The 12,890-nt window shown below is 37.6% G+C and overlaps 1 protein-coding gene across 6 annotated transcripts in view; it reads right to left on the reverse strand.

Annotated features, from left to right (window-relative positions):
- Nucleotides 1-5,424: 5,424 nt before the first annotated feature.
- The window catches only part of col18a1a (collagen type XVIII alpha 1 chain a), an 81,708-nt gene continuing 74,242 nt past the window's right edge, over nt 5,425-12,890 (reverse strand). For 5 of the 6 annotated variants that reach the window (XM_026910830.3, XM_053233946.1, XM_026910805.3 and 2 more), the window contains 8 exons: nt 10,819-10,972; nt 10,635-10,699; nt 10,262-10,390; nt 10,122-10,154; nt 9,603-9,950; nt 7,806-8,003; nt 7,299-7,414; nt 5,425-6,852 (listed from right to left, as the gene is read on the reverse strand). In XM_026910830.3, coding sequence (XP_026766631.3) covers nt 6,639-6,852; nt 7,299-7,414; nt 7,806-8,003; nt 9,603-9,950; nt 10,122-10,154; nt 10,262-10,390; nt 10,635-10,699; nt 10,819-10,972 — 1,257 coding nt within the window. In that variant the 3' untranslated portion in view covers nt 5,425-6,638. The remainder of the gene's footprint in view (nt 6,853-7,298; nt 7,415-7,805; nt 8,004-9,602; nt 9,951-10,121; nt 10,155-10,261; nt 10,391-10,634; nt 10,700-10,818; nt 10,973-12,890) is intronic. The other variant, XM_026910811.3, reaches the window with a different exon arrangement.

Here is a 12,890-nt window from a genome sequence, read left to right on the forward strand (position 1 = left end):
CTGGGATTGAAGAAGTGAAGAAAAGTGCAAGAACTGTTCTTCCTGCTGAAGCCACAGCTTTATTCCAGACCAAGAGGCTCCAGGAAGTGGTGAAGTTTACAAAAGCAGAAAAATCAATGAAGCTATGAATATGGGAGTGCATCATATCATGGGCCAATACCACACAGCATCACTGTGCGAAACACCCAATCATGACTCAGCAAGGTTGTGGGTTGAGTGCACCATCAGCACTGTCAACTGTCCTTCTGTCTCACTAACTTTTTTCCTCCACACACCTACATGCACCACAGACCGGACAGATTTGAGTGTGGCTACCTGGCAAGGTGTCGCAAGGACCCGATATCATGCAAAAAGAAAGAAGCGGCATTCTGGATGGAGTTCGTTCACTTTGTACGGCTGTTTCTGGGAGGGAGAAAGTCCCATAAAAAATGCATGAGAGATGGGAGCAGATGTCACATTGAATATGCTTCCAGCTGTAGAGATATTGGTGCACAGAAACCTCAGAGAGTGCTAGGTACGTACCAGTGAACTTAACACTAAGAGCGTGTGAGTGGGAGAGAGTGTGTTTGTGTGTTGTGAGAAGTGGGGGATTATGGGAGTAGGAGAAGCACTTAAGTGTCTCTGAAATGCTGCTTCTACAGGACGTTCCAGGACGAAGTCTCCAAAACAGTGCGTAAAGGTAAATATTTAGGAAATAAGGCAAAGGACAATTGACATTTAAAGTGTTCATCATCTACATTTCACTGTAACAAACATATAAAGCAGGATTTCTGTAATGTAGACATTGTTAACACCGGTAATATGCAAAGACTGGGTGCGCATGGGTGACTGCTGCCATATTGGATGATGACAGGAGGAGATCTCATTAAAAATGCATAAATTCAGGGGTAGTCATGCTTTAAATGTCATTCCTACCAGCGAGAAAAGCCTCTGTACATAGTCACTGTGTGTTATAGTAAGTAAAATGTTTTCATGATGGTTTTTATATGTGTGCCCAGTATCAGCAGGTTAATAAAGCAGAGCCATCTGCGATAATACAGGTCTTTTTCAGATCACATTCTCTTGACTGTGACATTTTAAAATCTGTATATAAGTGTGTGGCAACCTGGGAAAACCCTTCAAAGGTAAAATTTTGACATTTGCTATATTTTTATTGGGTCATTCAAACATTTGAGAATTTTTTCTGCTGTCATCTGTACAGATGTGTACTTCTGATCATTTCTGTCTGTTCTGATGATATGATGGCACAGGAGCATCGTGGACATTTTGACAGTTCTTATCTGATTGCGAACTGAATCTATTAGGCTTATGCACATTTCACTATGCCACATGGTGATCAAACGACTTGATCAAAGCCTGACATTTGATGTGTGGGGAAAAAAGCACACTTAGTTAGGAAGGTTTTAGACATCTTTAGGCAGAATGACTACATTTACCACTGAGTTTGTTAAACTGGCTCCTTACCCAACATGATCATTGCAGGCAGAAAGCCAAGGCATAGAAATAAAAACATTTTCATGTCATTTTGTTAAAATATATTTGTGCTTTCTTAAAGTTGAGGTGTCAAACTATATTATTGAAAATTTTGTTTCTTTGTCATTTTGTTTACCAGAATTCAGCCGCAGTGACATATGAATGGATTTCGCAGGATGTCGATGATTTAAGGAAACACATCAACTAATAACTATCTGATTCCTCCTTGATAAATAGCAGATTAAAATTTAAGTCTTATCTGCCTCTACAGATCCGGTAACTTTTAGACCCGGTAACTTTTATATTTTCTGTGTAGAACCTTATAACAAAGTGTTTTCCTAATAGAAAGGGTTCAGTAGAACCTTTTTGGAAGCTAAGAACCCTTAATAATCCAATAAACCCTTACATAACCCTTGACGAACTTTTTTAGAGTGTACCAAACAGCTTAAAATAAGCAAGTGTTTCTGAATGTCTTTTGATGGTTTGGTAAATTTGGTTTTCAAACTCGGCTTTCCCCGACATTAAGCTTATTGACCTCACGTAAAGAAAATCAGCAATGTCTTCTATACTGAAAATATGCTATTTTTAAGGGTTTATAAAAGTTAGTGTCTGTGCTTGCAAGGTATTGTCTCAAAGCGGCTTTGCAGATATCCGGATGTAGATTTTTTTTTGCAGATAGATTTTGATCCCTAATGATTAAGCTAGAGGAGACAGTGGCAAGGACATAAGGAAGAACTTCTCTTGTGGGTGACACCAGATAGTGGGACAATAGTCATGCCATTTCAAATAAGCCTTAGAAAACATCTTAGTTGTAATATTTCCATGTTTATTTCCATGTAAACATGGAAATGGCTAGTTTCTTTGTTTTAGGCCTCAGTTAACATTTTTCCGGCGCAAATTAGCACCATGTCAGCAAAAATAGAGCTGCTTGGTTCTGAACGTTTTTTTTTTTTTTTTTTTTTTTTTTTCTTCTTCGCTAAAAGGCAATTAATGAGGCATAGTTTCAGCAGATAGGGTGAGGTATGCTGGGAGTCAAGGGAAAGGCTTGTCAGTGTATTTATTTCAAGTGCAGATCTCCTTGCAAACATCAGATGGCTCTAAAAATGACAAACTGCTCCTTTAACACAGACCCCTTTCATAAATATTGTACAAAATTCTTTATTAAATTAATTATTTCTTTTTTCTTGGGAGCTTTTAAAATATGTAAAGTATATTTTAAATGTATAACTACTTTTACAAGCTTTAATCTTGCTTTCATATACATACTGGTAGTACTTTATTATATTGTACGATTAGTAGCTGGTATTTAATAGTTTTTACTATGTAAGTGTGGAGTAGGTAGCTGGTATTTAATAAATAACTATGTGGGTAAATACCAAAACTGAAATTCATCACTACACTGACATCCCTATGCTACAATATTTAGCTATTGATATATTACAACCAAAATAGAAACCATTTGAGTATCGTAAGACCAAATAAACAACATTGCAAACAAAAAGCAGCTTTTGTTTCCAGACATCCATGTTTCAGCATGAATGTGCTAATATTGAAATTTTTGACTTTTTTTTAGTTGAATGCAGCCAATAAGTTGTTACAGCAATGTCGCTTATTAAAGCATGGGAGGAAGATTTTGCAAGATTTTTCACAACAGGCAAAAGAAAACTATCAGATTCATGACCTGACACAGCCTTGGATTGCACCACTTTTTAAAAATTACACAAACATGAGCCTAATAAATAAACAAGCAGTCACAGAGTGAACCATATGTCATGTCCTCACTTAACACCTGCTTGAAATTGACTTTGTTAAAAAGCCAGCACATTCAAGTGCAGATATTTTAGCAGATGAGCCATTAAAGCAAACTAAAAAAATACATTGCCTTTACAGTAACCCCAGAGAAACATGTCCATTTCAGTGACTCCTGAGGACAGCATAAACACAGCACGTCTAGCACACATGGCTTCCACACGAGCACCAATGTAATTAAAGTCCTCATTCTGTCCCGCTATTGTATCATTACTGTCTGTAAGCCACTTAAATGTGATTACTTATTACTCACCAGATACTAAGTATAGCCTTGGTGGAGCAGAGTGGAGATAACAGGCAGCTGAAGATGTACCGCCTCGTTCTGAAAAGCAGAGTCTTAGGAGCATAATCTAGCACTCAGCAAATTACATACAAGTGCTGATTTACAGGCCAGGCATCAGTGATGCCAAATGCCAATCACAAAATAACTAGATTTTGTGGGGGGAAAAGGAATATTTCAGTTTAAATTCACTACAGTGGATAGATTTTGAAAATCAGTTTTAAATTGTTCATTTGGGAATAAATAAAAAGCAGGTTTCTAAAGCACAGCAAAAGCAGTTGGAAAAAAAGCAGAGGTGAACTGAATCAAATCGTTTGGCATCATGCAATTTGTTCTGACTGAACAGTTGCTCTTTAACGCACTACTGGCTGAAGAAGGTCCTTTCCACAGTGTGAGCAGCTCTTTTTACTCACTGATTTGTACCTCAGAGGTCCTCTCAAGGCCGCATAGCTAAATCCTGTTGAAGGGGTTATAAAGCCCTCGAGGCGGACACTGAGCCAGGGCAAAAGACACTATAGAGGAGAGTGCCGTCTCGTCAGAGGGGCCTGGAGGGTGATTTAGGGACATACATGAATCATAGCTTCTGGCTTTCTTTTCCATAGGGGTGAAGAGCACAAGCATGTGGCTCTGCAATGCATGAACTGTATTTAGGCCACTGTCCACTCTGGAGTTATATCTAAATGGACATGATCACTTGGCAAAAAAACCCAAAAAACAAAACAAAAAAAACATTAAAATTTGGAGAAAAAAAATATATCACCATGGGAATTTTTGGTATTTTGAAATAATTGCATAATTTTCTAATTTCCATACATTTCTACATCAAATATGGACAAGTAAACATACAGTTTGCCACCTAATGTATTCTCATGATGGCAGCAAACAGAAGCTCAGAAAGGTACGCTCCATATTCAGCATGATGCAACACTGCAGAAAGGTACAGTATTATCTCATTCAATTCCATTTTTCCAGCTATATGGATACATAAGTTTCACTCTTTGGACAGTCTTGTGGCACATACTGTATGCTTTTTCAAAACTGTTTTGGAGAAAATATTAGTTTAGTCATAGTTGTGCCTCAGCTGATCAGTTAGACCCAACAGTATAAAAAACGCATTAGTGAAATAAAGGTAATAAAACCAAGCAATTTTCACCACATATACATTTTCATTCTGTTGCATTTAAAAATAACAATAAAAAAAGCGATTTTCTATCTGACAATTCTGTAACTTTAAGATACTACACCGTAAAGTTTTAATAAGGTATAAGCTGCTACAAACTTTCAACTTTATTTGGTATTTATACCTTTTTTATTGTGTTAAACCTCTCACATATAATAAGTGGCATGTAAGTAAAATATTTGTAAGAAGAGAGCAGCAGTTTCTGAAAAACCAGTACGCCTGGCGCCAACAACCATGTCATGGTCAAATTAACTGAAAACACCTTTTCTTCATTCTGATGCTTGATGTGAACATTAACTGAAGTTCTTGACCTGCATGATTTTATGATCTGTGTCTGCATGATTTATGGATTTCATAATTGCTGATTGGATAACTGCATGAATGTGCAGGTGTTCCTAATAAAGTGGACAGTGAGTGTATGTTGATGGGATGGTTTGAACAAAAGTTGTGCTCCATCAGCTGTGCTGTAGCAGGTGAAAACACTAAATATTACAGTTCCATTTGTACCTGTCTTATCAAATGATTTACATACCTCTTTTGATAGAACTCCAGTGCAGCCATCTTCTTTCTCAGGTGTAAGTTTGAAGACAAAAACCATGTTCAAAAGCTAAAAGATTCATATCATATCATATCGAAGTCTAAAGATAACATCTATTACACAAGAAGTATTACCAATACCATGTTTTTTTCATGTGAATGGTGAAAAATCATTTATTCAGTGCCATGTAAAAATGATGAAGCACAAAACAGTTACAAAAAGGATGTGAGTTCCACAGGGCCATACTTATATCATCACCTCTACAGCAGAGTTAGCATTTGAGATTTCATACAGACGTATTATAAAAGCACGTCATTTCATAAATTACTCTCTGTACTGAACGTACATGTCTAATTTTCAGAAAGCAGCAACTGAATGAGTTTCCCACTTAGTGGTGAATGATTGCAGTTTGAAGTGGTACTGATTTCCAATTAAAAGCACCTTTAACTCCTTTACTGTTCTCTGAAATATATGGAGATTGTTCTTCTTTTTTTTTTTTTTTTTTTTTTTACATTTCCTGTATAAGTGGTCTGGAATGAAAAAAAAAAACAATAACACAGAGAATAAAGTCCATATTAATTTTCCACGGATCATATTTCATATAATTTTGATCCCATAGTCTACGTACAAGTGACATTTGCGTGTAGTATTTCAGGGGCTAAATACTGCAATATTCAAGGAATCACAAAACTAGTCTTTTGTGGCCATGGTTTAGGAAAAGCCTATTTTAGGTTCACACTTGCACCTGTGTATATACAAGCCATATCCTGCAAAAAGTGCTAGCTAAAATAGAATAAAACAGTATTCTACATTTCAAATTCATCACTTAGGGTTTTCTTTGTTTTGTTTTTAGCACAAAATAAATATTTACTCTCTTTGTAAAATCTAAAACGGTTTTAGTCACGTCTGCCCCTTAATTTTCAAAAATCCTTGAATGAGAATGGAAGCAATTAACAAAAACAAAGTTACACAAAATATGTAGCTACAACTGGTTAAATATACCACTTAAGACATTTTTTTATAAAGAAACATAAAAACCAACAGGAACGACAAACATTTCATATACAATTTTATATGGAAAATACAATTGAAAACCCTGCCTCTCTGCATTTCCTGTCCTCTCTGGTTCAAACCCCTCCTACAAAATATGTGCCAATGCCGGGAGACAGCGCCAACAGCCTGTCTTGTTGGCATTATAAAAGGAACCAGAGGACAGCGGGCAGCCTCTCTGCGATGCAGACCCAGGCTCTGTCTTTTTGTTTTTCACGTTATAAACAGGGTGGAAAATTGGAAGAAAAAAAAATCTGCCCAGACAGTTAACCTAATGTGGTCTGCACTATATAAGACTGATGGATCATTTACTTCTTAGACTGTATGATGTAGCTGTTCTCGATACACAGCACTATGAAGTTGTTGGAGCAGCTGCTGGGTTTCTGCTGTAGGAGCTGGCCAGCCTGCAGAGATGAGGCCAGACCCATCACGGCGTGATCTGACGTCCTCCACGTCTCACAGTAGTTATCCATTTGACGGTGACCCTTACCATTGGAGCCATGCCAGATCATCTTCTCTGGCCTAGAGCGCACACAGGAGGAGAAATATTAGACTACAGAATGAAATAAAACATGTGATGCCACATACAGAGTCAAGCAAAGAGGGGGTGGGGGATTTAGTTTTGTCCTGTGTGAAGGTGACTCAGGTGTCGTTACAGTGGAGAAATGCTTACGCATCAGTTTGGGTACTCTGTATGAGGCCTAGGGGAAAAATTTCTATTTTAATATCTAATTTTTGTGTAGTGACAAATCAGAGCATCTGACCTCACAGTAACCTAAAGCACTGATTTTATACACCATGATTGGTGCTTTATAGTAAAACCCTGACAATGAATAAGATCCGTTTTATCAGAAGTGATACCAGTGCAAACAAAACACAAAACTACACAAAATAAGTACAAACACAGTGAAAGAAATCTGGTTGAAATTAACAGTGAGGATTGTTGTATGTAAAGTCAAAGCACTTACCAAGCACTGTCCCTGAGGATATCTCTGCCATCAAACGAATATATGGGTACGTTGGTGTTAATCCTGCCCTCTGAATCCCCGAACAGTGATTCCCAGCTGCTGAACAGCACTTGGTCCTGTGGAGAATAACATCAGCACAACATTGACCCATGACCAAGCACAGGGGAAGCCAAATGGCTCAGTTCACTGCTTTCCCCGCTAACACACCCCGATTCAGCAACTGAAATTAGCTGATGAGTGCAGAGAGAGAAAACACTAAAGAGCACCAGGACTGCGGTGGGAATCTCTAACTAAAAAAATGGAAACGAAGAAAAAACATACACAAGAGTGTAGTATAAAACTGATAAATTTAAATATTTTGGCATGGGATATACAGGAATAATACTGAACATGAGTATTCCTTGTAAATATGAAGCAAAACTGCCTTTATTTTGTTGTATTTAATTTAAGATGATGGTTAGATGACACCCATTTATAAAAGGACATGAGGGTAAAGAGGACACATACCTTGAGGTTGACAATGGGCAATGTGTTTCTGTCAGATTTGCGAACGATGCTGTAGAGATCCTGCAGTTTGGAGGACAGGAAAGCCCTGAACGTTCCCTTCAGGCCTGCAGCACGTGCCTGCTGGAAGCACAGGAAGTCTGCGCCACGGATGCCCCTCATGTTCCCCACCTGAGGGCTGTTCAGGGCTATCAGATGCAGCTGTTCACACAGAGAAACCACATGGCATTATACACAAGCAGCTCCAGCCAAAACAGAATTAAAGACACATTTACAGCAGTTATTAAGGACACAGCACCACAGAAGTCGGGTTAAGTTACAGCTTTGTTAAATATATATAGATTATATATACAAATACACTGTATGGATACCATGCTTGTGGACATCTGAGCATCACACCCATATGTGGATCTTCCAAAAACTGTTGTATGACTGTCATAAACAATTGTATAGAGTGTCTCTATATGCTGCAGCATTAAGATTTTCCTTCACTGCAATTAAGAGGGCCAAACGTGTTCCAGCATGACAATGCCCCTGTGCACAAATCAAGGTCCATGAAGACATGGTTTGGCAAGGTTGGTGTGTAAGAACTTGAGCGATCTGCACAGAGCCCTGACCTCAACCCCACTGAACACCTTTGGGATGAACTAAAACACAGACTGCACCCCAGGCTTCTTTGCCTGACATCAGCGTGTGACCTCACTAATGCTCTTGTGGCTGAATGGACAAATCCCCACAGCGACGCTCTAAAATCTAGTGGAAAGCCTTCCCAGAAGAGTGGAGGTTATACATTCAAAAAGCACATATATCACATGTATGTAATGGTCAAATGTCCACAAATCTTTGGCCATATAGTGCAGTTACATATATAAGGTGATAACATTTCTATAATGGTTTATATTAATGCACTCATACTAATATGTTATTGTTTGTATGGTAACAGATAATTAACAGAGACTTGCATGGTGGATGCTCCACATAATCAGAGTGATAATAAATGACTTGCTGCTATTTAACAAATAAAAAAATATATAATCATTGATGTGGTGAAGTTTTCTGGAAATGTTTATTTAACATTTGTGGAAGGAGTCTCCAGTGTCAGCATTTTGTAACAATTTGTTTTCGCCATAGGAAAGGTTTCAGGACTTGTGCTTTTGTGTTTCTGGGTAAAATGACAAGCTGTATTTTTTCAAAAACACCTCTGAGCAGAGAAGCTAGTGAGGGAATGACTGTTTATTGGTGCTCTACCTTGTCTCACAGACACTCCACAACATTGTGAAAAAATTGTGAAAAAAGTGCTACGTGTCATTGACCAGTAAAACAAAAAATTGTATTTGTTGGCAAATTGATGTAGTATAAGAGGAATAAAGCTGCTTGCAGCATATTGTTATAGGAAAATAATCAACTTCGGGATGGTAAAAGTAAATGCGCTTCACTTAGGGCTGCATCACACCACCTCATCATTGATAATTTCCCTATAACAGCAAGCTACATTAGGTTTTATTCCTTACATAATTATAGAATTATTGCTCTGTTAACAACTATGTGTGAAGTAGAGAAAAATGACTTTTTTTGATGTCAGGTAGTAAGTAGAAAATTTAAATAGAATGTTTTTGATGGCTAATAATAAGATTATTTTAATGTATTAAACAAAATGACAAAGCAACAAATACAAATACTGAAATTCTGACACTGATATTTTGCCTTAGAAGGGCCACATCAGTTACCAGAAGAAATAATAATAATAATAATAATAATAATAATAATAATAAAATCTACTGTGTATGGTTGGAAGCTTACCCCCGGTCCTGATGTGTGTACATGACCCTCAGGCTGATGGACGGGTGTGCTGGGTCTTTGGATCGGGGCGATGGGGTACCTCTCTGGCTGTACAGGGATGTACTCCTGATGAGTGTGGGACGGATATCTGTGGTCCGGCTGAGGTGGGTACCTGGTGTCTGGGTGAGAGGAGTAGTGTATGTTGTACTGTGGATCACTGCCTGGTTGAAAATGCTCGCTCCCGTGGCTCTCCGGCTGCCGGACTGGAGTTTCAACAACATGGGAGTAATGCCCTGCTCCGTTATTTGCTGAGTGGCTCTGAGAGTAGTGCACTACCGGGGGAGGCTGTACTGCTGCCACCTCGTTGTTCTGTAAATAAAGTGGACAACAGTAATACGTATCACAGAAAGCCAAACCGTTCCTTCGATGCTCTACCATTTAAGCTGTACACTTAAATGCAGTTTTAATGTAGTTGCTTTTTTATGTAGTTGCTTAAGTAATAGCTGAAGACTACAGCTCTTCAGATATAAATCTACTTACTGAATCTCTGTAGAAGGGGCTATAAGTCCCAAGCTGGAAGAAAGCAGAATTTCATAATCAAAAGAGTGAAAGAAATGCCACTCTGTTTGCATAAGTATGAATTTATTTTGTGTTATTTCTGACAGGCAAAAGCACCATACCATGACTTGTTTGACGCCATCACGCACTCTGACATAGAGATCACTTTTGTCCACTATGTAGATGAGAGCACCCTCTGGTTGTCTCTGTGCTGTTGCGAGCATTAAGTCAAATGTTCTCACTACTGTCACCTATAAAATATAACAGGGCAGAATATTATTGTTATTGGAGTCTTGTACCAAAACTGAAAGCGGCTCAGTTGTAGGTATTACATAAAGCTAAGAGCTAGATGCTGACTTAAAGCAGTCTGCAGTATTAAATCACACTGCTGCTCAGGTTTGTCAGGCTTAAACTCAGTATGAGATCTTATAAAATCTTATACTGCAATGTCCTGTGGAACTGAAAGTTACTGAGCGCTTCCAGGATTTTACTTACTCCAGCGTTCTGGCCAGGCAAACCAGGTGGACCAGGAGGACCAGGAGGGCCAGGAATGCTGACTGCTGAATGGAAAAAAAAAATCATCAGTGTTCCCAATCAAGAAATACAACAGACTCTAGCTTAAATTGAGAATTGAATTCTTGTATTAAAGAATTTAGAATGCTCTTTTTTTGGGACTTACTTGGCCTGTGAGCGCCAGGTAATGAGGGTGAACCAGGTGGGCCGGGAGGTCCTGGTGGGCCTGGGGTTCCTGGACGGCCTTCATAACCAACACCAGGAGGTCCTGGTGGACCCTGTGGACCTGGAGGCCCTATGATAGAATCTCCTTTTGGACCCTGCAATGAACAGTACAGGTAAAGAAATCATTAGGTTTAGACCCCATAGATTTGGATAAGGTTTGTCCAAAAAATATGCATTTCAGTGTCTTCATTCTCTAACAGAACCTCATTAGGTCTTGATAGTTTGCTAATGAGCTAAATCACAGGTGCTAATAGAGGGTTAGTTCAACCTAAATCTCAGGGCCAGATGTATGTACATCAAGAGGCGTAGCACAAAACATAACTTGCTGCAGGCACAAAATAACACTCGCTGTGCATCTGGAATTAATGTTCAATTTACTAACGCTGAGCTTGGAGCCAACTAAATGCACTCTGCATGAGACTTAAATTGCAGTTTAAAAGCTGGTGTAACATCAACCACCAAAAAGCTCAGAATAAAAAGGAAGTTCACTAACAAAGATAATGTGTTAATAAATTAAGTTCTTATTAAATAAGCTGTACCAAATGAAAATTCTCGTCAGAATAAAGTAAACATTTTGGAAGGCATTAATATGGCTGATATGCTTTTAATTACTACTTGGTTTTAATGAAAGCTGCTCTGTAGATAATTAGCTTTATAGAAAAATATGCAATTAAACTCGACTAAGCCTTCTATAAAATGTCACAAATGTCCTACTTAATGCGTTGAATATCTTTGCTGGACATGACGAAATTGACCTGTGTTCTCCTGACATATGTGCTATGATCAGGTTTGCCAGATCTGTATGATAAACAAGCCAGATCTGTATGATAAACAATTACTAAAACATTTAGTTTTCCTAATTCACAGAGATTCCACAATGGTCTTTATCATTACACACTTTCTCATCCATGGCACAGAAGTTCACAGAATTTTTTTTTTTTTTAATAAAATTGTATATTTCCTAATTGGCTTTTCTGAGAAACATCTGTGATTGGCCATCTATCATATCAGTCAAAGTGCTTCCCATGCATCACAATATCACAATGCATAATGCTTTTTTCCTATATATATAGTACTGTGAAGAAGTCTTTTACACATGAAAAGAAATGCTGTGAAGCAAAGACGTTTTAAAAATAACAAAATGAAACATTTCTACATAAAATAATACTATAAAGAGCATTAAACAGTAATAAACTAAATAAAGTCAGAATTTGGTGTGATAACCCTTTGCTTAAAAAAGTATTCTCAGGTACAATTTGTGCAGTTTTATAAGGAAGTTGGCTGGTAAGTGTTACTGAGCATCTTGGAGAATCTGTCACAGTTTCTAGAGACTTTGACTGTCACACTTGCTTCTGTTTTTGCATCAAAACCCAGCAGGCTTCATTATGTTTTTTTGTCTGAAAAGTGGTTTGTTACATAATATGTTGCATTCTTTACTGACATACAAACATTTTTCTGTAACTTTTAATATTTTTTTGGAAAAGTAATGTTTGGAAATATAAAATATGTTTTGTACTGACTCCATAATGCAGAAGTCATAAAATAAACAACTAGAACAAAATTTGTACTTTAAAAATAGGGTGCCTAAGACTTTTGCACAGTACTGTGCATAGTTACACAACCTGCCTTCGCGCAAACTGCAAAAGCCATATGTCACAGGCTGCAATGTGTGGGATAAATCAGATAGTGCACAGTTTATAGCATCAGTTAGTGCTAAATTGAGTGTTGAAATGGCAAAACAAGTGACCTGAGTGCCTTTGAACGTGGCATGAAAGTAGGTGCTAGTTTCTTTGCAAAAAAAAAAAAAAAACATCTCAACAATTGAAAACATCATGAATATAGTCAGATTTATCTTATAATAGGAATTACTAGATAAATCTGACTATATTCATGATATTCATGATCATCAAACATATGTCTAATAATATATTAAATATTAAACATTAAATAATATTTTAAAACATTTTTTACTAATTTCAAGCTTGTTATCGTCTTGAAATCGTCAGATAATTT

Source organism: Pangasianodon hypophthalmus, chromosome 5, assembly GCF_027358585.1.
Source record: "Pangasianodon hypophthalmus isolate fPanHyp1 chromosome 5, fPanHyp1.pri, whole genome shotgun sequence".
Taxonomy (NCBI): Eukaryota; Metazoa; Chordata; class Actinopteri; order Siluriformes; family Pangasiidae; genus Pangasianodon; species Pangasianodon hypophthalmus.